The 25,427-nt window shown below is 44.9% G+C and overlaps 1 protein-coding gene across 1 annotated transcript in view; it reads right to left on the bottom strand.

The window, feature by feature from the left end:
- The window catches only part of LOC127689594 (collagen alpha-4(VI) chain), a 99,481-nt gene that overhangs the window by 50,140 nt on the left and 23,914 nt on the right, over positions 1–25,427 (bottom strand). Inside the window, exons 10-18 of the mRNA XM_052189282.1 lie at positions 23,390–23,535; positions 23,052–23,144; positions 19,990–20,043; positions 14,829–14,900; positions 13,057–13,083; positions 12,376–12,420; positions 9,235–9,288; positions 7,839–7,901; positions 7,305–7,370 (exon numbers count right to left, since the gene is read on the bottom strand). Coding sequence (XP_052045242.1) covers positions 7,305–7,370; positions 7,839–7,901; positions 9,235–9,288; positions 12,376–12,420; positions 13,057–13,083; positions 14,829–14,900; positions 19,990–20,043; positions 23,052–23,144; positions 23,390–23,535 — 620 coding nt within the window. The remainder of the gene's footprint in view (positions 1–7,304; positions 7,371–7,838; positions 7,902–9,234; positions 9,289–12,375; positions 12,421–13,056; positions 13,084–14,828; positions 14,901–19,989; positions 20,044–23,051; positions 23,145–23,389; positions 23,536–25,427) is intronic.

The raw sequence follows: 25,427 nt of genomic DNA, 5'->3' as shown, positions 1-25,427 counted from the left end.
GCAACTCTTATAAGGATGACATTTAACTGGGGCTGGCTTACAGGTTCAGAGGTTCAGTCCATTATCATCAAGGCAGGAGCATGGCAGCATCCGGGCAGGCATAGTGCAGGAGGAGCTGAGAATTCCACCTCTTTTTCTGAAGGCTGCTAGCAGAAGACTGACTTCCAGGAAGCTAGGACAAGAATATTAAAGCCCACAGCCACGGTGACACACCTACTTCAACAAAACTACACATCCTAATAGTGCCACTCACCAGGGCCAAGCGCATACAAACCATCACAGCCTAATACTAAAGATATAATACACTTTGGTTACAGGCTACAGAAAAATCAACCTGGAAATGATCTGAAAACTTCCTCCTTAATGGCTAGCTTTTATGGTGATAAAAGGTACCATGCAGGCCCACGGGTGGGGGCAGGGGGATGTCATCAATGATGATACCTAGCACTGACCTCTGAATTCTGCAATATCAACTTGCCAAGTAAGATGTGTTCACTAACACAATACTGGCATGAAGGTTATGGGGATAACCAATTATTTTGACTTAGATTTAGATTTGAAGCCTACTCCACAGGAGGAGGGAATCAATGTCTGGTACTGTAGACCTGGTCAAAAGCTCATAGCTGTGGAGATCAGAAGCCCCACGGGGAACCTACTACTGATGTTTTGGTACATGGAATGTTGTCATACTGTACTCTAAATACCTCTGCTTATACCCATGGACTGGAGTTACTGTCAACTATTCCAAAGAAGCTTCTTCTGCAATGGACAGCAACTAATGCAGACTCACAATGGTGAACATGACTGCTGAATGCTCCGCCCTAAATGGGAGGTCTCTGTCAAGGCAACACTGAACAGAAGATGACAGGAAGCATGTAAGAGCTGAGGGTAAAGAGGAGTGCCACAAAATGCTGTCTTCCGGACATGAGGAGGCTTTGTACTTACAGCCTCACTGCAAATATGCTTACCCACCCAAGACCAAGCCAGCAAGACCAGCCAACATTCCAGCGGCAACACTGACTGGTCTCAGTGGGTTTCAAAAAGATAAAAGAATGAAAAGCCATGAAGATGGGAAAGTTGCATGATGGGAAGTGTTCAGAGAATTGGAAGGGACATGGGGACATGGTCAGGGTCAAGACAAATTAGCACAAATGTGAGACAGTCAAAGGGTTTCCTTTCTTTTTGGTTTATAATATAAAAAATCATATGTGATATGGTACAGCTCTTTTAAGGTATGCTCAATTATATGAAAGAATAATTTTATCCCAAATAAGGGGAAAATGGCAATTCCTCATTTTTGAAAGGAAAAAATATTATACTAGGTGTCAGAACACAGCCCAAGAATGGAGCCGTGTGAGGGGAATTCTGAGTGTTGTTGAGACATCTCTAAGAAAGCAAGGCGATTCTTGGACCTCTGCTCCTTCTAAACACTGGTTTGTTCTTGGAATGTGCTCTTGCCGTGACCCCCCAACCCCAGGTATAGTAAATAGGAGTGTGTTTACCTCAGAACACCCATTATTTTACCATTGTTACTTGGATACTGTTTCCAGGCAAGGCCTGCCCTTGTGATTATATATAGCTTGAACTTGTGGACTTTGCTCATATGGCTTCGCTTAACCCTCAGAGTATAAATTGTCTGATGCTCTAAATAAAGCTGGCTCTCATGTGAGACTTTCTTCTACCTCATTTTTAGGCTCCACTCTCCCAGGTCCCACCAGCTCTACAGTGGTGACAATCAGGAACTGGAGTCATGGCTGGGTGAGTAAAACACTTGTGAGACAAGCATGAAGACCTGAAGTCAGGACGCAGCACCCACATAAAGGCAGAAGCACCTCAGTGTGTGGAGACAAAGACAAATGGATCCCCAGAGCTCACTGGTCAGCCAGCTTAGCTGAGTCGGTGAGCTCTAGGGCCACAGAAAAGATTCTCTCCCAAAACGTAAGGTTTTGGTAGACCACTGGCAAGTAGCTGAGCAGCTAAGAGCTCTTGCCAGTAAAGCCCAACAACCTGAGTTCGATCTCCAGAACCCACATGGTAAATGAAGAGAACCAACTCCCACAAGGTGTACAGTGACACATACACATGTTCTCTCTCTGTCTCTGTCTCTGTCTCTGTCTCTGTCTCTCTCTCTCTCACACACACACACACACATATACACACACAGGTGCTTATACACATCAACATATACACACGCCATATGCTACACACAAAATCAAGCTCCTGGGATCTTCCTGACTTCCCCTGGAGACTGATTGCTATAGTATGTTAGCAAAGTCCTCAGCTACTGGAAATATTGTGGAGAGCTGTTGGTGCCACTTATAGAAATTTGCTGCTTATAGAACTTTGGCAAGTACCTGTCACTGGGCTCTGGAGGAGAAAGTAGGCTCAGATAAGAATATTCATATTTGGGCTAATGCAAGGATCAAGGAGAACACAGCCAAGGAATGTGTATCTTCCCTTTTGTCTCGGTAATCCTGATAAGCCCCAGACCCAGTGATTGGGGACTTTGCTTATTGCTGTGTTTGATTACTACCTGGTGTGATCTCTTTGTTCATTGCCTTGTTTAATCACTTTGGCTTTGATCTAAGAACTGACCCTATTCTCTGCTAGTACCTAGAATGGTATAAAAGCTGGTTGGGAAAATTAAAGCTGCTTCAGACTCAGCACTGGCTGGAGTCATGTCTTAATGTCTGTCTAATTGTCTTTTTCTTTCCAGTCCTCACTCCTGCCCTGGAGACCCTATTGATTGACTGAGCTGGCTTGGTCAAAATATTAATAATTTTTCTTCTACACGTTTTCCATAGCCTCACATTTTGTAGTAAATGCTACTTCTATGGACTTCTTCTTTGAAATGAATTACATGTGGGAGAAGACTATAGATAAAGCTTCTCATAATAGCTCTGGATATAATAAAGAGTCTTCCCTAGAAGATTTATTGTCTTCTTGCTTCCAAAGCAGACAGAATTTTGCCTCTGGCATAGTGAAGTAATTACTAGGACAGCCACTGCAGCCACTGGGTGAAAGGCTGTTGGAAAACAGAAGACTTATAGTCCTTAAGAAGTGTCATTCCTCAAACGACTTGTTCATTAGAAAGGAGAGGAAATATATTCACAGTAGAGAGAGCTGGTGAGCTTGGGCTCAATGAAGTGGTCAAATCCAACATCACCAAAACGAAGCCAAACTCCCGAAGAGCATTACTAAATCACCTATTTAAAAAAATGATTAGTCGGTCTCTACATATGGAGAAAGAATCAGACCAGTGCTATGGGGTAGGGGGATGTGGTATTCAGCAAAAGAATCAGTCAGGAATCTCAATGTCATATAAACAAGCAACAGGGTGACTACTGTAACTAAGGACAACTAAAAAGACAAGATCCTCTGACGACCAAGAAAGACAGGTGTAAAGAACAATTCAGGAGCAACAGGGTGACCATTCTGATATTGCATTCATGTCAGTCTTGAACCAGTGAGCACATCTTACTTGGCAAGCTGGTATTGCAGAATTCAGGGGTCAGTGCTATAACAGCACCGATAGCCTTCTCCCCAGCAGTCTGCACAGAACCTGCCGCACTGTGAAAGCCGTGCTTCCCCTAAAACGAACATGTTGACATTTAATCCCCAATGTGCAGGGATCAGACATACCACCTCTGGGAAGTGATCTGGGTCATGAGGATGGAATTGGTGTGATGTGCCCCAGCCCTCCCTCTGTGAGGTGACAGCCAGGAAGGCAATATGCATGAGGTTGGAACTGGGCCCTCATCACACACCAAGTCTTCTGGTACCTTGGTCTTTGACTTCCAAGACTCCAGTGCCTTGGTCTTTGACTTCCAAGACTCCAGAGCTGTGAAAAACAAATGTTGTATAATACAACCTGTCAGCTATATTTCTGCATTCTGTCACAGTAGCCCAAATGAAGGCATGGGAAGATTGGAAAATGTGAACATGGGCTGGATGTTAGAAAATAATATTATTTATATGTGGCACAAGCAACAGAAATGGCTGTATATATGTGTGTATGTATATTATAATCTATGCACTATATATGTATATAATATACATATATGTATATATATATGTATACATATACACATATATGTATGTACCATATATACATATATAGTGTATAGATATGTATATAAGTGTACATATATGCATATATAGTGCAGACATATACATGTATATGTATGTAACAAACAAAGACCCTTGAGAGAGGGAGGGGTGTAGAAGGCTTTGAGGGAAGGTAGCTGGGAGAGACTGAGGGGAAGGAAAGGGAGGGGGAAGTGATGTAATTCTATTTCAATTTTTAAAACTTTTAAAAAGAAAGCATTATTGTATAAACACTGTCTCTTTAGTGTAAAGTCTCTGTCATGTCAATATAGAGTGGTTTCCTTTTTTCTTAAACTAGGCCTGTTAGATATGTATGGTGGTGTTATAATGCCCTTAATTAATCTTCAAGTGGCTCAAGAAAACATCACACATACACACACACACACACACACACAGAAAGCAGATATGGTGATGGTTACAGTTCATTCCTACGACAATATTTTTTTTTCCCTGTAGATCTAGAACTTTGCAAAATAAGAACCATTGTGAGTTCTTCATGGGCCCTGTCAATAACTCAGAATGCAAAGGGAAGGGAATGCAATGTGTACATTCTGTATTATAGAAAGGGAATTTTTTCCATATAAATTCGGTCTCAGATTGAATACATTCATGTAAACCTTTTGTTGTTGTTGTTGTTTTGTTTTGTTTTGTTGTTGTTTGTTTGTTTGTCTGTTTTTACTTACTACTGTGCCGGGGATGTTTTCCATATGGAGAAACCGTGGTCTGGCTGATGACGTAGCTCGCTGGTGGACTACTTGACATCAAAAGATCCCAGTTTTAATTCCCAGCAGAAAGAAAAGGGTGTGGGGGAGAGGAAAGGAGGAGGGGAATGTGCAGAAACTCAAGCATGGCGGCTCATGCCTATAATTCCACTGCCCAGCACTACTGCACCATGGGAAAGTAAGCGTGTATAAGAGTCATCTGTGATTAACGGGTGCGACTACTTTATCCTGTACTCTTGTTGAGACAGGATCTCATATACAGCCTGAGTGGCCTAGCACTCACCACAGGGCCAAGGAGGGGCTTCAGATTCCAGTCCTCCTGTCTAAGTAAGTGCTGGGCTTACAGCCGTGCACCGCCATGCCCAGTTCATACACCAGGCTTATGCACTGCTAGCCAAGCACTCTAGCAACTGAGCCACAGTCTAGTCTAATTTTTAGTTATTTTTAAAATCACTGCAGTGATAATCACTGGAGCTGAGTCTTTCTATTGCTCCATGATCAGCTTTAAGGAAGATATTCAGTGTCAGACCCTGGCCCCACATACATGGGATATCTCTTTCTCTTATCTGTAGTGTCTGTCTTCTGTCTCTGTCGTGTGTGTGTCTGTCTTTGTCTGCCTCTGTGTGTGTCTGTCTTTCTCTGTCTCGGTATGTGTGTGTGTGTATGTGTGTGTGTGTGTGTGTGTGTGTGCGCGCGCGTGTGTCTTTCTCTGTTTCTGTGTGTGTGTGTCTGTCTGTCTGCCTGCCTGCCTGCCTGTCTTTGTCTCTGTGTGTTTCTCTGTCCCTCTCCTTCTCTCTCTCTTTCTCTCTCTCTCTCTCTCTCTCTCTCTCTCTCTCTCTCTCTGAGATTGCTTTTACACTCCTGTCCTGCACAATCGGTTCTCCACTCCTTCCCACACTAGGTATGTAATATAATTTCTCTGCTTTGTTGGAAACACTATTTCACAGAGGAATTTTCCAGACTTAACTATGACACTGAGCCCAGGGCCTCTCAGAAATAACAGCAAGGAAAGACTGCCCCCTAGAGGTCTGTCTTCTAATCGCAGGCATGACTTATGTAAAGCAAGCAAGCATGGCTTATGCAAAGGAGCAATTTGCTATCATCTAAGTCTATTCAAAGGATATTCATTACCACCCTTCTTTGAGCCCAGCATAGGAAGGAAACCACAAGAAACACAAAATTCAACAAGACAGGGCACAATCTGAAACAGTTACAATTTCTGTTCCACACAAAGAACGGAGTCAAGGTTAACAGGCTGAAGTCAAGGATGGAGACCTTTGGAAGCTGTGGCCCTGAGGCTCTCACTACAGCTGGGGTGCTGGGGTGGCCACCACACTCAACACTGTGTTTGGAAGCCTGGATTCCTTCCTAGCAGCAAGCTATGAGCATTCTATGGCTATTCTGTGTTCATGACATTTCTTACCATGACAACCAATGACTCACAGAAACCAGGTGGTTAATCTACCCATCTTCCTGAGGCCTAGGAGTTAAGGGTTGACTCCTCTATGTGTGCTTAGCTCAGTCCCAGGGAACAGCCATTCACAGAGCTCTCTGATCTCATCTAACTGAGGGGAAACAACTCAATGCTGTTTGTGTAATACAATCATAAGTAATGACAGGGTAAAACAGTTTTCCCACACAGTAACGTAAAAATGACCTTGTCCCAAGCTGAATTCCACTCAGGACCTGGACATTCATAACATGGACTCTGGCTAGCCACAATCTAAGGAGAACCAATGCCCGGTGGTTCTCCTTGTCAAAGGATCCAAAGTCAGAATTCAAAGTAATTCTCTTCAGACCAGAAATTGGGAACGACGACGACGAGATATGAGGACCGAGACACTCATTATCTTAGGCATTTTTCACAATCGTGCATTTTAATGTCTGAGACATAAAAATCTAAAACTGGCTTCTAAGACATTAGCATCTGTCAAGCTGACAAGTCTCTTTTCCCTCTCTGATGTCTTCCACTGTGAGGACTCCAGTCTTCAGAACTAGACAGACATCTCATCTTTACAACTGTCTACAACCCAATTTGCACCAGTCAGCTCCGGCTATGATGGAAAGCAAGCCAGCTGCATAATGACTTTTAAATCAACCCAGCATCCCAGGAACAGGGAAACTCAGGAAATTGAGGGGGTCTAGACCTCCCTGAATTGAGGCTTTCATTTTAGGAAAAAACCTAAAGAATGAAGAGGTTTAAGGTTGCTTTTAAAACATTACTAGCATAGAGTGAGGGGGTGGGAACTTGTGTAGGAAAAGACAAGAACTCAAGGATTAGGAAGGGGAGGTTGGCAGTCAGGGCTCCTGTCTCCATGGAAGATGAGAACTCTGTGGCTTTGCCCCGCCTCCTACTGGGATTCAGCCAATAGGGACTCAGCCAGTGGGGATTCAGCCAATGGAGATTCGGCCAAAGTATCCAAGTGTTCTGAGAAAGCATGAGGTCATCCCTGCACAAAACTGCAGCCATCTTACCTGATGTCCACGCCTTCCCTTTTCTCCCTTGGGGCCTTGGATGAAATTATCAATTCCAGGATCCCCCTGAGAAAACAAAAGGTGGCCTTCTTCAAATGGATAGCCAAAGAAAAAAAAGAAAGAAAAAGGAAAAGGTAGAGACAATAGGAAGAACGGCTTTAAGGGAAAGTAGAAAGGGCTGGAGAGCTGGCTTAGAGGAAGAATAACTGCATGGCATGTGCAAGGCTCTAGGTTCCAGTTGCAGCACCAGGGGAGAAGGGAGATGGGGGAGGGGGGAGCAGGGAGGAGAGGGATCAAGGAGGACCCTTTCCATTGTCCAGGCCTATTTACTCAATAATCCCAGAGGCCCAACCCAATTAAAGTCCCAACTCTTTCCACACCCAGATCTATAAGATGCTTTTACCCTCCGATCCCTAGCTCGTTTCAATGCAGTAAAGACAGACTGAACAGGTGCCTCATTAACTGACACCAGATGATCCTTAGCCCCTGCACAGCTCTTATTAAAGCAGAAGAAACCCCACAGCCATCACTCACGGGATCTCCCCTCAGTCCAGGCTCCCCACGTGGTCCAGCTGGTCCAGGCAGACCCGTCAAGCCCTTAAATTACAAAGAAAAAGATGAAAAATAAATCACATCATAAAATCACTCGATGCTTAAAAGGAAAGTATAAAAGGGGAGATGGGAGGCCAGGTTTTAAGGGCAGTCCTTGGAGCTTAACATTTTTACAGTCCAAACATTATGGTTGAAAGGTAGACATTAAGTTATTGTTTCTGTAAATCCTCCCTCTGCCAGCCCTGTGGGAGTTATCAGAACATTTGACTCTTATATCTCAGAAACTAATTCTTCTGCACACAGTAGGACCTCAGGAACTAATTCTTCTGCACACAGTAGGACCCAGGCCTCCCCACTGTCTCAGCCCTTGGCCTTTTCACCCCTCCTTGATGCCCTGTTGAATAACACTCCCTATGAGTAGCAAAATGCTGTCATGGGTAGGAGGTACCTGATGAAAATTTATTGAATTTATCTCAATTTAACTGAAACATAAAGCTTTTCTCCAAACTATTACCCTCAGAGTTCTAGATTTTAGTTGGACTTTCTAGTTGGAAAGTAACCCTTAATAAAGAGATGTGGCTTTTGGTTCTCTCCTTCTGTTTCCCTATCAGGAAGCTGATCCGCACCACTGATCATGCACTCAGGAAATAAAAGTACTACCTCTATTCCACACAGTACAGACAATGACAAGCAAATAAACTTAACCTCCTATGTAAACCTAGCAATCAATAGACATTGACTCTAAGTCTGTGCTGAGATGGTTCCTCTAGGCAAGTTGGAGTCTATGCTCAATTAGTAATGTCTGCCATGGGCACAGAATGGGAGAGGTAAAGTATGTGCAACAGATATCTCCCTTCCCCTAGACAGAACTAAATCTAGGACAGGAAACAGAAAGTAATCACCACCAAAGACACAAAGAACAGAGAGATCCCTAAAAAAAAAAGTCAATGTTCAAATGAGCACTGAGGACAGAAACGTGGAAAAGGCATGCATGGGGGAGGGGCAACACCAACACAGGCAAGCACATGGGGCAGGTAAGCATGAGGAATGTTCTAGAGGCAGAGGCTGGCATAGTTTAGCTGGGAGGGAGGCTACAGGGTCCTGGTGGGAGACTATGTCATCAGTGACAGGGACCCATGAGAAGCCTGTGAGCCACAAAGCGACCTGCTCACAGCACAAAGCACAAGGGTTAAGTCCTCCATTCATGCAACTCCGTTCACAGTCCACCCTTCAGGTCCCAGGTAAAGCTTTCAAAGGGTCATCTAACATGACCCGCCTTTCACACTCAGACTCGAATAAAACCACTAGATGGTTCCTTCCCACTGCTCAAACTGCTGGTGTCTGATGATGCATCAGAAAGATGACCCTCATATTTTACCTGATTGCCTCTGTTTCCTTTCTCTCCAGGCGACCCTGCGGCTCCACGATCGCCCTAGGAAAAGAAAAATAAAATAAATGAGGCATCTTTATCCTATTAGTCACTCTGGAAGCTTTCTTCCCGTCATTTCACATTCTAGCCAGGAGTGGGGATGTGCATTAGCACCTTTGACAAAAAGACTCGGGGCTCTGAGTAACCCTCACACCAAAAGCAATCTTGTTACCAGATTAGGCAGTTAAGATGACAAAGAAAAAGAAATTCTTAGGGTTCTCAGTGAAGAAAAAAGTAGGGAGCCTTTTAAGAAAATCAAATAGAATGAACTTCTTGAACTGGAAAAAAGTTAAGTGGATTTAAAATTCTACTGACATGTTAAATCATAGAGTAAAAGCAAGAAATAGTAAATTAGAAACCAAAACTTGAAAATGTAAAGTATGTGTGTTTTCTCCATGGTCTTAGGTGACTCCTGAGAAAAAGCTGTTCAACCCCCACTGGGTTGCGACCCACAGGGTGAGAACGGATGGAACAGAGGAAACAGATGCTGTGCTCTGTCTTGAATGTCTCCCCTCTCTAGAAGAGATGTATCTTGATGCCAGGGTGCAGGGAGATGCTGTGGCCCTTTAAGAGGTGGGGCCTGGTGGGAGGTCCTCAGGCCACCAGATTGAGCCCTGGGACACCCAGGCCTTTCTTCTTTTTCTCCTCCTTCCCAAACATGAAGTGAGCAGATCTCTCCACCATACGCTCCCCACCATTGTCTTGTGGGACTCCCCCATCGAGGGCTTTGGAGAAAGGGGTCTACCCAACCATGGACTTGAATGTTAAAATCATGAACGAAAGAAAATGAGCCTTTTCTCTCTAAATGCAAATCACCTTGGGTATTGAATTACGTGACAGGAAGCTGACAAATACAGTACCTAAGCTAAAAACTTCAATAAGGTAATTTTCTACGGATTTTCTAAGATCTGTAGAAGGCATAAATAGATCAAAACCTTAAATTCCAAGCAGAATAAATAAAATGAAACCTATACCTGGAGACATCTTATTGAAACCGTCAAAACTAACAGCAATGGGGATTTTTTTTATGCAACCTGATATAAATTTTTGAAATGCTGCTTGCTGAGAGATAATTATTTTGACAGCTTCTTAGCAGTAATAACGAAAATCTAAGGCAAAGAAGGAGAGAGACCAAGAAGGCATTCTCAAAGTGCTGAGGACAACTCTCAAAACAGAATTGTTTACTCAGTGAGCTATCTTTCTTCTGGAAAAAAATAAATAAATAAAGAGATTGCAGAGAAACAAAAGCCAAGGGTGTTTACGATGAGCCTGTGTATCCTTAACGGAAAGTCCACAAGTTGTTTCTTATTTTGTTTTGTTTCATTTTTTAAGATATCGATGATTAAAAGGAAGGTATCTGTGATGCTAACAAATGTGTGTGTAAAGCTAGGAGAAGGCCAGCTATATAAACAATAAGGACAACAAAGCTGGGGCCGGAGCTAAGGCTCAGCAGTGAAGTCCTCTCCCACGGGGCCCAGGTTCGGTTCCCAGGACCTACGTGGTCCTTTAACTCTAGTTATCGGGACCGCAACGCCCACTTCTGCCCCACGGGCACCTTCACACATCGGCCCGTGCTCACACATACACACAAAAGTAAATCTTCTTTTTTAATGTCTAATTGCTGGAACTTAGCAAAATATAAGATGGAAATGAACTTCAGGTCACAGCAGGCAGCCTGGGAAGGGGCTGACTGAAGTTAAGGGCCCGTGGGCGGATGAAGACAACGGCTCAGTTTAAACCTTGCCAAGCATGCATGTTAAAAGGACCAATCAGGAAATGCCGTCCTCATTGTAACAGTGTCGATGGCAGACGAAGATGAGAGGAGGACTATTTGTGGTGGAGTAAGGGGGAGGGGAAGTGGGAGAGGGAAGGGAAGAAGAATAAAGAATTCTGGTAAATATGGACAAAGATGCATCATTCTTACATACTAACTTAAATGTTTTTTAAAAGAACCATTAGGTTAAATTTTTTTTAAGATTTATCTTGTGTATGTGAGTATGATGCTGCTCGCTTCAGACACACCAGGAGAGGGTGTCCGGTCCCATTAGGGATGGTTGCGAGCAAGCTACCATGTGGTTGCTGGGATTTGAACTCAGGACCTCTAGAAGAGCAGTCAGTGCTCTTAACTGCTGAACCATCTCTCCAGCCCCCTAACTTGAATTTTTCTTTTTATTAATACCGTGAATTCTGTGAAATAAAGGATTCTTTTTCCCTCCAAGGCTCAGGGAACACTGTAAGGGGAGCACGGACAGAGTATGAGAGGCAGAAGACAGTGAGGAGCGCTGTAGAAAGCTGTCTTCGGGACCCAACTCGGCTGTTGCACCATGAACTCATGGTGGAAGTGCACAAGATTGGTCTCCTCAACAGTCCACCAGGCAGTGGAGAGACCACACCCTCCCCCAAAAGCCATGGTTAATGGTTGCTGTGAGGTGAGAATCTTCGTCCTTACTGTAGCCACTGGTAACTGCCCTTGCTTGAATGAATCACCCCCACCGAGGCTTATTCAGCAAACCCTGACTGAAAGCAGTGGACCACAAACACAATGACAGGAAGACAGGAAGGGGACTTGGGAAGAATCAGATTTCAGTGGAATAGGGGAGATAAGAGAAGATAAAAGGGGTGTATGATCAAGTACCTTGTGTGTGTGTGTGTGTGTGTGCGCGCGCGCGCGCGCGCGCGCGCGCGCACATTTGTGTGTGTATGAAAAGTAGTTGTTCTTCAGTCTGGTCTGCCAATGAAAAAATTAAAGTTTTCAATTTTATTTTAATAATCACTCTTGTAAAGATTTATATAATTACTTTAAAATATTGCTATGCGATGTTTCTCAGAAGGGAGAGGAGAAAGTTTAATGAATTAAAGGTGGTTGGTGAAAAGATGAGCAGACGTGGTTAAATCTCAGCACTCAGGAGGCAGAGTCAGGCAGAGCTCTAAGTTCATAGCCAGTTTGGACTGCATAGCAAGTTCCAGGCCAGCCAGGACTACACAGCGAAACCCTGTCTTGATAGACAGACAGACAGACAGACAGACACACACACACACACACACACTCTTGGAGTAGTGGGCATAAAATATAAAGCAAGATAGTTCCACCTGTTCTCCATCTAAGCCCTCAACACCTTCCTCACCATGGTTGCCCTGTGGAAGGGAAGGGCCGAAGTTAGAACCAGGAAGCACAGGGCAGGGTGCTTCCAGTGGGTTAATTTCCTTGCTAGTGTTCTTTTTCAGCTAACAAAAGAATACAGAGTTACTGAAGCAATGTTAACACCACGTCCAATTATTAAAAAGGAACAATGTGGTCTTCCAAAGCTCTTTCTTACTGCGTTTCCAAGCCATTCCAGGCAGAAGGGTCAGGGAGATACGATAGAAGAGAGAGGAGGAGGAAAATGAGGACATGTAAGGGGGGGAGCAAATAAATGAACAGCAGATGCTTTGATTCTGAATCAGGAGCCAAGCTCTTCGCTGGCTGTGAGGACCGCATTCCATCACCCCTCCTCACCTGTTACATCCTGACCCCACTCTCCCCACCACACCTGGGATCATCGCGTGGTCGATACGGTAGCTCAATTACTATAGGCTTAAAAATAATATATATGACAATCTTTGATCTTAAACATCCGTCTTCCAAACAGTCACCCAGCAGCCAGACAGGCCCTCAGCAAGCTCTGCTTCCTTGTCTCAGAATCAGGCATTTCACTCAAGCCCTAGGACGGACTCCGTACTGTTTCCCATTGAAGCTGCCACCCAGGGCAAGGAAAGGGGAGGCGGTCCTACCTTCTCTCCTGAAAATCCTCTTGCTCCCTGAAATTTTGAAGAAATAAAAATAATTAAGACCCCAAAGAGTGAAGTTACCATTAAAAAAAATTAAAAAAAAAAAAAACCCAAAAAACAAAATAACCCGCATGCCCGCACTTACCTTACCAATATTCACAATGGCCTAGTTAGGAAATCAACCTAGGTACCATCAATGGAGGGATGGGCTTTGGTTTTGTTTGTTTGTTTGTTTGTCTGTTTGTTTGTCTGTTTGTTTGTTTAATGTGCTATAGATACAGCCTGGATGTTATTTAACCATTTCAAAAGAAAAAAGAGAAACATTCTGTCACTTGGAACTGTAAGGCATTATGCTAAATGAAATGAGCTAGGCACAAAAAGACTAGTAATGCATTTACAGAAGTTTTTTAAAGTAAAAATAAGAAGTCGACCCAAATGTAGAAGACTGATCACCAGAGGTGGTGATCGGGAAGAGCAGAAAGCAGGGGCGGGGCTTGGGCGCGGCTGCTGTGCCCTGTGTGCAGCTACCGAACGAAACAAGACTATTCGTAGACACACTCCAGACATAGTAATCAAAACTAAGATAAAAAGGACCGAGGGCTGGGGACACAGCTCAGCATCAGAGTGCTTGTTTCGTTCATGTGAGATCATGTGTGTGTGTGTGTGTGTGACAGAGAGAGAGAGAGAGAGAGAGAGAGAGAGGTTGTGCTTGATGAGCTTTTTAAACTCTTAAATCATTTACAAAGTGAGGTTTCCTCACTTGAAGAAAATATACTTATCATATCAAAATGAGGGTATCTCTCTCTCCAGTGAATGAAATGGGAGGTGCTTTTGTGCACTGTGTATTCAAATGCTGATTTCTGTACCCAGAGTGCTTTGGTGCATTGTCTTTGTCACAAAGCATCCCCTGACTCAGTTCTTTGTAAGACATTGTTCCCCACTATCTTCTGATTGGTTAAAATGAAGGACCGGACAGCATGTAGCTGGGCAGGAGAGGAAAAGGCAGGACTTCTGTACCCAGAGACAGGGAGAGGGTCTCAGTGGGATCTGGAGAGTTGCCGTCTGGACACAAATGAAGAAGGAAGTGCCAGGCAAGACCAAGCTGGCAGGTAATGGGCCATGTGGCTGGGAAGCAGGCCAGCGTCAGCATGCTTCTTCTGAGCTTCCTGAAGGAGATCCTCCAATCCTGGAAGCTTCAGAGCCATTTAATGCAACCATTTAAAACAGAGGCATTCTGTTCATCTCCCACTTAGCTGTTGAAAGTCAGGGTTCTCGAGCCTACCTCCCAACCATCAGCACACTCAACCCTTGACAGTCTTCTTCCGCCACCCCCAACCCTGTCCCCAAGCCCAGGACCAGAACCTGCTGTCCCCAAATGCAGGTCAGGCTCAAGTACTAGGGAATTAATTCTTTTTAGGACCAGCCCCCAACTCTTTCCTGCTGGGATTTGGAGTAGAACCCTCAAGTCCATCCGAGTGCACAAGGCTCAGGCTCCTGTTCAGCACTGACCACCACAGCCCCTCACTTGCTCCACCCACAGGCAGAATCTGACAGTTGTCTTTTTAGGTCCCTTTCCCTCTATCTTACATCATTACATCATTCCTGGGGTCTCCTGGGATCATCTCCCTGCAAACTCTTTGAAGTTCTACTTCCAGGCAACTGTCAGTCTTAGGAGCTAAAATTCCATAGCTACAGTAAAGAATTATGGTATGTCTCCAACTCAAGGGGTGAGAACAAGAGAGGCAAAGAATCTCAAAGTTCAAGGTCACACTTACCTTAGGTCCTCTCACACCTGAACATCCTTCCTCACCTCGGGGTCCAGGAAGACCTCGGGGGCCTCTTTGTCCCTGTGAAGAAAGACACATGAAGATACTCTGTCTCCATGCCCACTGTGGTGGTTTGAATATCCTTGGCTCATTGGGAGGGGCACTATCAGGAGGTGTGGCCTTGTTGCAATGGGTGTGGGCTTTGAGGGCTCCTCACGCTCAGGCTCCACCCAGTGCAGAAGTGAGTCTCTTCCCGGCTGCCTTCGGATCAAGACACAGAACTCTCAGCTCCTTCGCCAGCACCAAGTCTGCCTGATGCTGCCATGCTTCCCGCCATGATGATAATGGACTGAACCTCTGCAACTGTAAGCCAGCCCCAATCAAATGTTTTATGTATAAGAGTTGCCTCAGTCATGGTGTCTCTTCACAGCAATAAAAATCTAACTAAGACACCCACTGAAGCAATTCAAACCAGCAGTGATGCCCATCAAAGACACTGGGACATAGATGGCCCCTACAGTTTTACCCTTCAAACACCTGACCAGGCATGACCTACAAGGTCCTCAGATTATAAATTCATCAACTGGCCAAGCTGAAGACCCAAATAAGAAGCAAAATGATGTGCTTATGCCTGAAAGACTTCAGAATTCAAACCTCAGGTCTGTCCTAATATTCCCTTCTGACAGCTCAAACTGTGATCTCTCAGAGAATGAATTGTTTAACACTCTGCTGTCAGTGACACCCTTCCTGTCCCTAAGGTCCCTGTTTGTCACCTCACCTCAGCAACTTATTCTGTTGAGACCACCTAGTTGTCCCCTTATCCTTATAGTGTTTGGGGAAATCTACTTTGTATGTATCTTATTCATGTTTGTTGGTTGTTTGTGAGTGGGTGACAGAGTCTTGCTGTGTAGCCCAGGCTAGCACTGAACTTGTGATGTTCCTGCTTCCTAGTACTGAGATTAGAAATACATACTACCAAGACTGGCAAATGTCTTCTAATTCTTTGAAGTTTATTGTTATTGAAGTGTGTGTGTGTGTGTCTATGTGTGTGTGTGTGTGTGTGTGTGTGTGTACATATGCATTTATGTGCACAGGTGTAAGGTACTACAGCAAATGTGTGTAAGTCACAGGACACCTTGCAGGAGTTAGTCCGCTTCCCACTGTTGAGTCCAGGGTTCAAACTTGGGTTGTAGGGCTTACACTGCGAGCATCTCACTAGCCAACTTTATCTTTTAATATATTAGAATCGCCTGCTAGGCTTTGAGTTTTGTGTCAATCCAGCATCTCAGCAGAGAAGCCAGTCACATGTAGTGGGTCCTCCAATCTCAGTGTCTAGAGTCCCAGAAGGCCTCAGCAACCCAGATGAGATGCCAAACATGGAGGAACTCCTGGCCTTTGAGCCCCTTTTGAGTTTTCTCTCCCACAAGGTCAATGAACATAACAAAAGAGTTTTTCCTTTAATCCTGTGTGTGAGTGTTCTGTGTGTTCATGTGTGTCTGTGTGTTCATGTGTGTCTGTGTGTTCATGTGTGTCTGTGTGTTCATGTGTGTCTGTGTGTTCATGTGTGTTCTGTGTGTTCATGTGTGTTCTGTGTGTTCATGTGTGTCTGTGTGTTCATGTGTGTCTGTGTGTTCATGTGTGTTCTGTGCAGGTAAAGCACATCTGGCCCGTGGCCTGGTATGGAAGGAAGGAAGAAGACAACCTTGCCTTCCTGCCTTCCACCTTGTTTAACATGGAATTTAGTTATCATAGCTGCATATGAGCCCTGGGACCACGGGCTCAATATCTAGCTTTGAATGAGTTCTGGGATCCAGACTCAGCCATCTTGCTTGCACAGCAAGCACTTTACCCTCTGGGCCCTGTCCCCAGCCTCAGAACATTAGCTTATACCATTGAGTTGGAGGGCACATTTGAGGGAGGTATGATATCTGGAAGAATAAACTGTCTATTCCTAGACATGTTCAACTTGAACATACAAATGTATGTTCACACCTCTGACAGCATTCCACCCACAAAGATATCTCTGGCACTGAGCAGGAAGAAGGGACCATTTTTAGAAAAACAATATTCAGAGCAGTTCAGAAGACAATCCCCAGTGAAATCATCTTCTCCTGTAAGAAAACTCTTGAAACACAAAAGAGGGTTGGAGAGATGACTCAGTGGGCAATAGAACCAGCTGGGCAAGCCTGGTCTGAGTGCCCAACACCCATGTAAAAAACCCGATGCCATGATAGGAATCTATGATCCCAGTGTCCATGTAGAGAGACAACAGGCAGAGACAGAATTGCCTGGAGTCATCCCAGCCAGTGGCCTACGTCTTCAACGCATAAGCAGAAGAGATCCTGCCTCAACTACATGAGGAAGAGCCCAGTCCTGAAAGTGACCGCCATGTAACACACACACACACACACACACACACACTTTAAAGGAAGTAATACTGGCTAGCGCTGTTCTATCAGACACGATAGTCCCAGCCACAGAGATAACTAAGCTCTCAAAACGTGTCTGCTCCCAAGAGAACGGTGCTGCACATGAAAACAGAAGATGTGGAAGACAACGTATGTTTAAGTAAGCTATCTTGTTGTTTTTATGTTCTATATTATGAACTGTGTTGAAGTCATGTGGGTATATTGAGTGAAAGAAATATATTATAAAAACAGGCTCCATCTGTTTCATCTTCTTTAAACTGCTACAATAAAATGTAAAATTATAAATGCCTTTTGTGTTCCTAACTCTGTCACTGAAGTCTATATTATGATGTTAGAAAACCTGAGAACAGAACTATCCGCTAGATAGCCCAAGCCCAAGCTGTCCAGGCCTGAAGTCCACGAACCCGCAGTGAGCTGGAAGGACTTTATGCATATCTAATGCGGCGCAGCTCACTGACTCACCCCACATATATAAAAAAATAACATTTAAAGGACATTTTAAACAGCCTCAAAAAATTAGGAGGTATACATTTGCTAGTTCTAAATGAAACAGCAAAAACCCACTTCATGAGGCTTGCTTACAGAAAAAAGGGGGTGGGGTGGGCTGAGCGATTCTCCCAAAACTGCAAAGTAGATTGATTTACACAAGTCCTGGCAGCTACATGTTGCCTTTAATTTCTGCTTATCACACAGGATAGATGTTCAAAATAACAGGTGGAGGGGCAGGATGGGTGACTCAGCAGTTAAGAGCACTCACTGCTCTCCCAGAGGTCCCAGGTTCTGTTCCCAGAACCCACATGGCAGTCACAACTGCCTGTAACTCCAGTTCCAGGAGATCTGACACTCTTGCCTGGCCTCTGTGAGTACCAGGTACATATGTAGTATATAGATACATCTGCAGGAAAAACACTTTTATACAAATAAATTAAAAAAAACAGGTGGAGAAAGAAAATATCTGTACTTATATGTGGAGTAGCTCACGGAGGGGATTTTTTTCCCAGTTACACCCCAATGTTATTTCCTTCCCCTCCCACCTCGCCCCAAAGGAAACATTTTTTACTTTAATTTCTTTACTACATCCCAGATACTAGATCTTTACTACATCTTTACAACAGTGTCCCCTCCCTCCTCTCCTCCCAGTCCTTCCCTCTCCCCTCCCCCACATCCTCCTGTCCTGCCCTTCTCCTCAAAAAGGAGAAGGCCTCCCACAGATATCCATCTGCCTTGGTATATCAAGATGCAGTAGCACTAGGCAGCCCAGTTAGGGGAAAGGAACCCAAAGACAGGCAGAGTCCTAGAAAGCCCCTGGTCCAGCTGTTAGGAGTCCCACGTGAAGGCCGAGGTGCACATCTGTCACACGTGTGCAGAGAGCATCTATCTCCTGATCACTTTCTGTTTGGCAGTTCAGGCTCTGTGGGCCGCTACAGGCCTCCAAGGTTATTTTCTATTTTAACTCTCATTCTTTCCCCAGCGTGAGGTAGAGGGAAGAGCTACACAGAAACTGGGAGCAGGTCAGTCGAGAGGCAGAAGTGGCCACACAAGTTCAGCTGCCTCCTAAAAGCTAAATGTGTAAAACGATGTTCTTTTCATGCTGACACTTTTGGTTTTGCCAAATATGTTCATTTTTCATAAAGTAAAATGGTGTGTATATTAACACTTAGTGGGGTTTTTGTCATTAAGAAATAAGTAAATAAAACTCTCTCAGTTTTAACTTGGAGTAGATATCACGAGAATAAACCCCAAAGCTGGGAAAGACTGAGAATAGAGTACTTGTGACAAGGTACTAGGTTCAGTCGCCAACACCACACACTTACACACACACACACTATATATATATATACATACATATATACATATACATACATATACATATACATATACATATACATGCCTGTGAGGTCCTGAGTAATTGTTAAGAGCACAAAGACTAAAGGGCAGGGGACTAGAGAACCTCGGGCTAGAAGGTGTAAACTCAATTTTAAGTGAGTACATTCTGGGCTCTAATGCACAGCATGGCGGCCACAGTGACCACAAAATTCTCTAAGGGGGTTGATCCAAAATGTTCTTGCCACACACGAGAAAAAGGGCTGACTGCTACGTGACCAGCCTGCCAATGGCCTCAACCGTATGGTGATCTCACAGCACCAGCGTATATGAAAGCTTTGAGCTTATGCACCTTAGGACAGGCATCTGTCAATTAAATCTCAATAACGCTGGGGTGATAAAGAGTAGGCCAGTGTCTTCAGACCAGAAAGGTTGACAACCAGGGGTGTGCCTGCAAATCAACTTTAAAACAGGCTCCTGGGACAAAGGACTTTAAAAATCAACTGAAACCCATGGAATCCTTGTGTCTTCCTCGTATTGTTGGGTTGGGATGAAGATGGCCCACCACATTCTGCTCTCCTGCCTTACAACTCTCTCGCTAACACACATTTTTGTTCACAGATGTGCTTCTCTTGAAGCACAACCTGGGGGGTAGGGTGAGATAGCCGGGGTTTTATGCAAACCTTAAGTGGGTTCGCCATAATTCCAGAACCTTCGCTGCCACTCAAGAAAGCACTGACTGTGTTATATATTAAGAACAGACATGGTCTCTCTCTTCAGCTCATCTTGTTACACCAGTCATAATCATGGAGGCTTGACAACGGTAACAAATCTCCTCAGTTTAGCCAATGGTTAACACGGAGGAGAGGGGATGAGGAAGGAAGGGAGGCTGAGAACAGGAAAGATCCAGTACTCACGTGGTCTCCCTCTTCGCCAGGATGGCCAGGGAGCCCGTCCAAACCCCTCTCGCCCTGAGAAAACAAGAAACTGAAATAGGTAACTCAGACTCTAGATCCTTTGTCATTTCTCAAGTCTATGCCAAATAGTTTATTTAATTGCTACTATGAGATAGCCTTGTCTCACTGTGTCCACATGTTACTAAAAAAAAAAAAATCTAGCAGCTACTGGAGGAAGTGCATGGGAATGGAGACCCTTGGCCTGCAGTGCAGGGAGCAAAGGGACGCTAACATGTCTGGCTCATCAGATTACTGCTGTGCTTTTTAAGTCATTCTACCATGAAACTCAGACTGAGACCAGTTTCTAGTTTAAAGTTTAAGGGGAAGGAAAGTGTTATTCCTCAGCAGGTCTTCAACTTACTTTTAAAATAATCTACAGGGTCTGGAGAGGACTGTTCATGGTTCCAGCAACCACCCGGTGGCTCACAGTCATCTATAATGCCATCTTCTGTCTGGCATACAGATAGAGCACTCACGTACATAAAATAAATAATTCTTAATAAAAAAAACAAAACAAAAAAATCTGCAAAAGCTCAGGCTTCGGATTACTCATAAGGAAGGGTTTATTTCTGACTCAACTGTTTAATGTTCTTGTGTTTGTTTTTTTTTTTCTTTTCAGTTTTAAGCTTAACATCCTAAGGAATGTTCCCTTGCCATTTGAAAGGTAGGTTTGTCTATTTAGCCTAAAATTCACCAATAAAATCAGTGAAACATGTTTTATTTGTAAAATTCAATGCAACCAAGCACTCAGTTCTAACCAAGCAGGGAAGTCGATCTTTTCTAACCCTCCAGATGCTAGCTAGCACTGGCAACTTGGTGACTCAGTTGCCACACACAGTAAGAGGTTCCAAAATTCAACCCTCCAGTCTAAAGAACATGAGAGAGAAACCTGTTGCTAAAGACTAGCTTCAGTTTCTTTTTCAAAAAGTCTTTATAGAACCAGGGATGTAGCTCAGTCGGCAGGGCGATCGCCCGACAAGCATGAAACCATGGGTTCAAACCCTAGCACTGCATGAAGCAAGCACGGTGATGCATCCCGCTCAGCCTGGTACTTGGAACTGAAGCCAGCACAATCAAAACATCAAGGTCATATTCACCTACATACGAAATTCAAGGCCAGGCTGGGCCATGTGAGACCTTGTCTCAAATAAATAAATAAATAAATAAATAAATAAATAAATAAATAAATAGGGCTGGAGAGATGGCTCAGCATTTAAGAGCACTGGCTGCTTTTCCAAAGGTCCCGAGTTCAAATCCGAGCAACCACATGGTGGTTCACAACCATCCGTAATGAGATCTGATGCCCTCTTCTGGGGTGTCTATAGACAGCTACAGTGTACTTACATATAATAATAAGTAAATCTTTAAAAATAAATAAATCAATAAAGCAAAAATCATTGCATACTTTGCACTGCTCCAAATTGATCAGACTGATTGATCTGCAAACCCATTAAGAACTCATCCCAGGGTTTGAAGTGATGGCTTCTAAGTTAAGAGAGCAGACTGCTTTTGATAAGACTCAAGCTCAGTTCCCAACACCCACAACAGACAGGATGAGACAGCCTCTTCCAATCTCTGCAGGCACCAGCTCTTGTTTGCACACACCCATACATAGGCATGGGGGTGCACATACCACTAATAAAAAATAAACATTTAAAACAAAAACCCTCATGCCAGCCAGGGATGGTGGCCCACACCTGTAATTATTTTCAGCTCAAAGTCATCCTAGCTGCCTGGAGAGCTCAAGGACCGTGTCCAAAGATGGTGGCTCAGATTCGAGGCTGTGTACCTGTCACAAAACATGAGCCTTGGAACCTGGCCAGTCCTGAATACCTAGGTAACATCTCCATGTGCTGTTCTTCCTTCAGTGTGCTGAACTTTCCTCTCAGTTAGGTTGGAATTAACACGGATGGAAGTCATCTGTGCATGAAACCATTGGCTGTTATCTTTTCTCAAAGTTTGATGCTGTGAAAAGAATGTTGGGGGGAAAAGTAATTTACGGAAGGAAGGAAGGAAGGAAGGAAGGAAGGAAGGAAGGAAGGAAGGAAGGAAGGAAGAAAGGAAGGAAGGAAGGAAGAAAGGAAGGAAGGAAAAAATACTGGAAAGGTTAAATCTTTTGCAAGTGGAGACTCCTGTACAGAGGTCGGCTCTGTAACTGTGTTTGTCAAATGAACATGAGAAGGGGCAGGGCATGGCTCAGCAAGTGAAGTACTTGCCCCACAGCCCTGACCTTGAGTCTCAGCATCTGGGTGGCTGGGTAACCCAGCACACGCCTGCAATCTCTGCAGCTTGCTGGCCAGTTGGCTGGCCTAGCCAAATGGGAAAACACTGGGTTCAGAAAAAGACTTTCTCAATAGTTAAAAGTGATGAGCAAACTGATGACCTGGTCTGGACATAGTTCATACCATTAAGCCCAGCACTTGAGAAAGAGAGGCAGGCAGATCTACGTGAGTTCAAGACCAGCCTAGTATACAGAACAAGCTCTAGGCCAGACTGTATAGTGAAACCCTTTCTCAAAAAAGAAAAAAGGAAGGGAGGCAGGGAGTGAAGGAAGGAAAAGAAAGAAAAGAAAAATTAAACACATACAGAAAATAAAAATGAATTTGAATTTGATCCCTGGCCACACATGGTAGAAAGGCGTGATTCTCAAAGACTGTCCTCCTAGCTCCACATGAGCACTGTAGCCTGCACGTGTGCACATACACATGTGCACAAATAAATAGATACAGTAAAAATCAAATTAAAAAATAAAAAGGCAACGAAGGTTATATGGTAGAAATACTAGACTATGTTGACGTCAGATAAACACAGGCGTTCAGCTTCCAAACTCCCTTTCATGCAATCTGGGAAGAGTGCAGTCCAATCTCAGACGTCAGGGTCACATGTGTAAAATAACAAGGTCCCTGAAAGGTTTGCTAGGCCTGGAGAGTTGGAAAGAAGGCTGTGAGGATGTAAGAGTTGGTTGGCGTGAGTTGGGTGCTGTCACTTCTCTCCCTTCCCCATCCTCACCCAAGAATTCTCACCTCCTCCCCGAGACTCCCAGGATCACCTCTGGCCCCATCATCTCCATAACACTTGGCACACACCTTACAGCATGTCCTCTCCACAATTGTGTCCTGAAACGTAGAACCTGTGTCACATATGGTTTTTCCTTCTGGGTCACAGTACACACTAGACAGTCAAAGATCTCCTCTCCCCACCCCCATTCCACCCCCCACAAGTTTTCAAAGTTGTAGTCATCACCACCACCACCATCATCATCACCATCATCATCATCATCACCATCATCATCATCATCATCATCACCATCATCATCATCATCAGGAGCAAGTGAAGAACAAAGCTTTGGAAGAGAACTCACAAGTTGCTTCAGTAAGACACTTGGGAGGGACGGCAGACTGGAGCTCAGAGGCTGCCTGTATGCAAACCCTCTGCCAAACTCCAGCTCCTGCAGCTCTTCTAACTTCTGTGCACCTCCCAGGCCGATGAGCAGGAGTCCAGAGAGACCTTCAAAATGTCAATAGTGAGGTTTATTACCCATCTTTAGAATCCGTCTGTCTCTGCCTCTGCCTCAGTTGGTCACCCACGGTCCCACCATTGCCACATCCTCAGTCTGTCTTGTCTCAAGCTGCATTTTTGTTGAAATCAAAATCACTTCCCAGGCCAGGTGGGGTGGCTTACATCTGTAGCCTCACAGCATGCAATCAGACGCAAGAAGATCAGGAGTTCAAGGCCCACTTGGGCTGCTGAGACTGAGCTAGACAGCAAGAATCTAACAGAAGAAGAGGAGGAAGAGGAGGAAGAGGAGAAGGAGGAGGAAGAAGAGGAAGAAGAGGAAGAAGAGGAAGAAGAAGGAGGAGGAGGAGGAGGAGGAGGAGGACTGTTTTTGTTGCTGTTGTTTGGTTTGGTTCTGTTTGGTTTTGTTGTTGTTGTTATTGTTGTTTTTCATTGAGATTCTACTTATGCAGCCCTGGCTGTCCCAATGCTTTCAAGACCTTGAACTATCAATGCTCGTCCTGCCTTTCCTTCAAGTCCACCCAACTTCCTTTGTTTGTTTGTTTGTTTGTATGTTTTAGGTTTATTTATTTTATTTTGTACGTATGAGTACCTGTCTGAATACATGTATGTGCACCACATATAGTACCCACAGAGGCCAGAGAAGGTGTCAAGTCTCCCAGGAAATGGGGTCACAGATGGCTGTGGGCTGTCATGTGAGTGCCTGAAGTCCTCCGGAAAAGCAGCCAGTGCTCCTTACCACAGAACCAGCTCTCCAGGCCGTCCGGTGCCTTTTTTTGTAATGTTGCATCCTTCTAAAGCCACCCCTGAGGTTGACTTGAAGTTTACTCTTGGAAATTTGACAAGGGACTGGTAAGATGTGAATACAGTCACTTGGTGCCAAGTCCAACAACCTGAGTTCAATCCCCAGACCCACGTGGGAGAGAGAGAGCTCTGATTCCCACATGTGGTCCTCTGACCTCCACATGTGTGTTGTGTGAGGATGTGACTGCTCCAAGGTATGTCTGAAGAGATGGGTTTTACTGTGGATCTGAAGGAGAGAACAGCCAGAGGCATCAGGGAGGGTCCAGACTGGACCAGACCATGAGAAAAGAGGAGAGGAGAGGGGAGGGGAAGGGGAGAGGAAGGGAGGGGAAGGGGAGAGGAGGGGAGGGGAAGGGGAGAGGAGGGGAGGGGAAGGGAAGAGGAGGGGAGGGGAAGGGGAGAGGAAGGGAGGGGAAGGGGAGAGGAGGGGAGGGGAAGGGGAGAGGAAGGGAGGGGAAGGGGAGAGGAGGGGAGGGGAAGGGAAGAGGGGGGAGGGGAAGGGGAGAGGAGGGGAGGGGAAGGGAAGAGGGGGGAGGGGAAGGGGAGAGGAGGGGAGGGGAAGGGGAGAGGAAGGGAGGGGAAGGGGAGAGGAAGGGAGGGGAAGGGGAGAGGGGGGAGGGGAAGGGGAGAGGAGGGGAGGGGAAGGGGGGAGGAGGGGAGGGGAAGGGGAGAGGAGGGGAGGGAGGGGAGGGGAGGGGAAGGGGAGGGAAGGAGGAGAGGGGGAAGGCAAGCAGACCAAAGGGGAAGGACCAAGAGAGTACCAGAGGAACAAGGAACAGAACCAAGAGAGGAGAGGCCCAAGGATGGGGCCCAAAATGGCTGGATTATTTAGGATTATATAAGAATTAGAAGCTGGGGAGGGAAGCCCAGCCCTGAGCTGGAGAGGTTTAGGGTGGGGTGGGGTGAGAATTGTTGGGAGGAGGCACAGGTACTGAGTGAGACTTGTTCCAAGTTTCTTTAGGACCTGACAGTGCACATACACATGAATACACGCAAGCTAAAATGAATGTTAAATGCTAAATGTTAAAATGAATAAATAATGTCTAGGGATGTGGGTGTGTATATATACATACATATGT

The sequence above is a fragment of the Apodemus sylvaticus genome, chromosome 7, assembly GCF_947179515.1.
Source record: "Apodemus sylvaticus chromosome 7, mApoSyl1.1, whole genome shotgun sequence".
NCBI classification, from domain to species: Eukaryota; Metazoa; Chordata; class Mammalia; order Rodentia; family Muridae; genus Apodemus; species Apodemus sylvaticus.
Note: the sequence above shows the minus strand (reverse complement) of the source record. Positions and strands in the feature narration are given on the sequence as shown.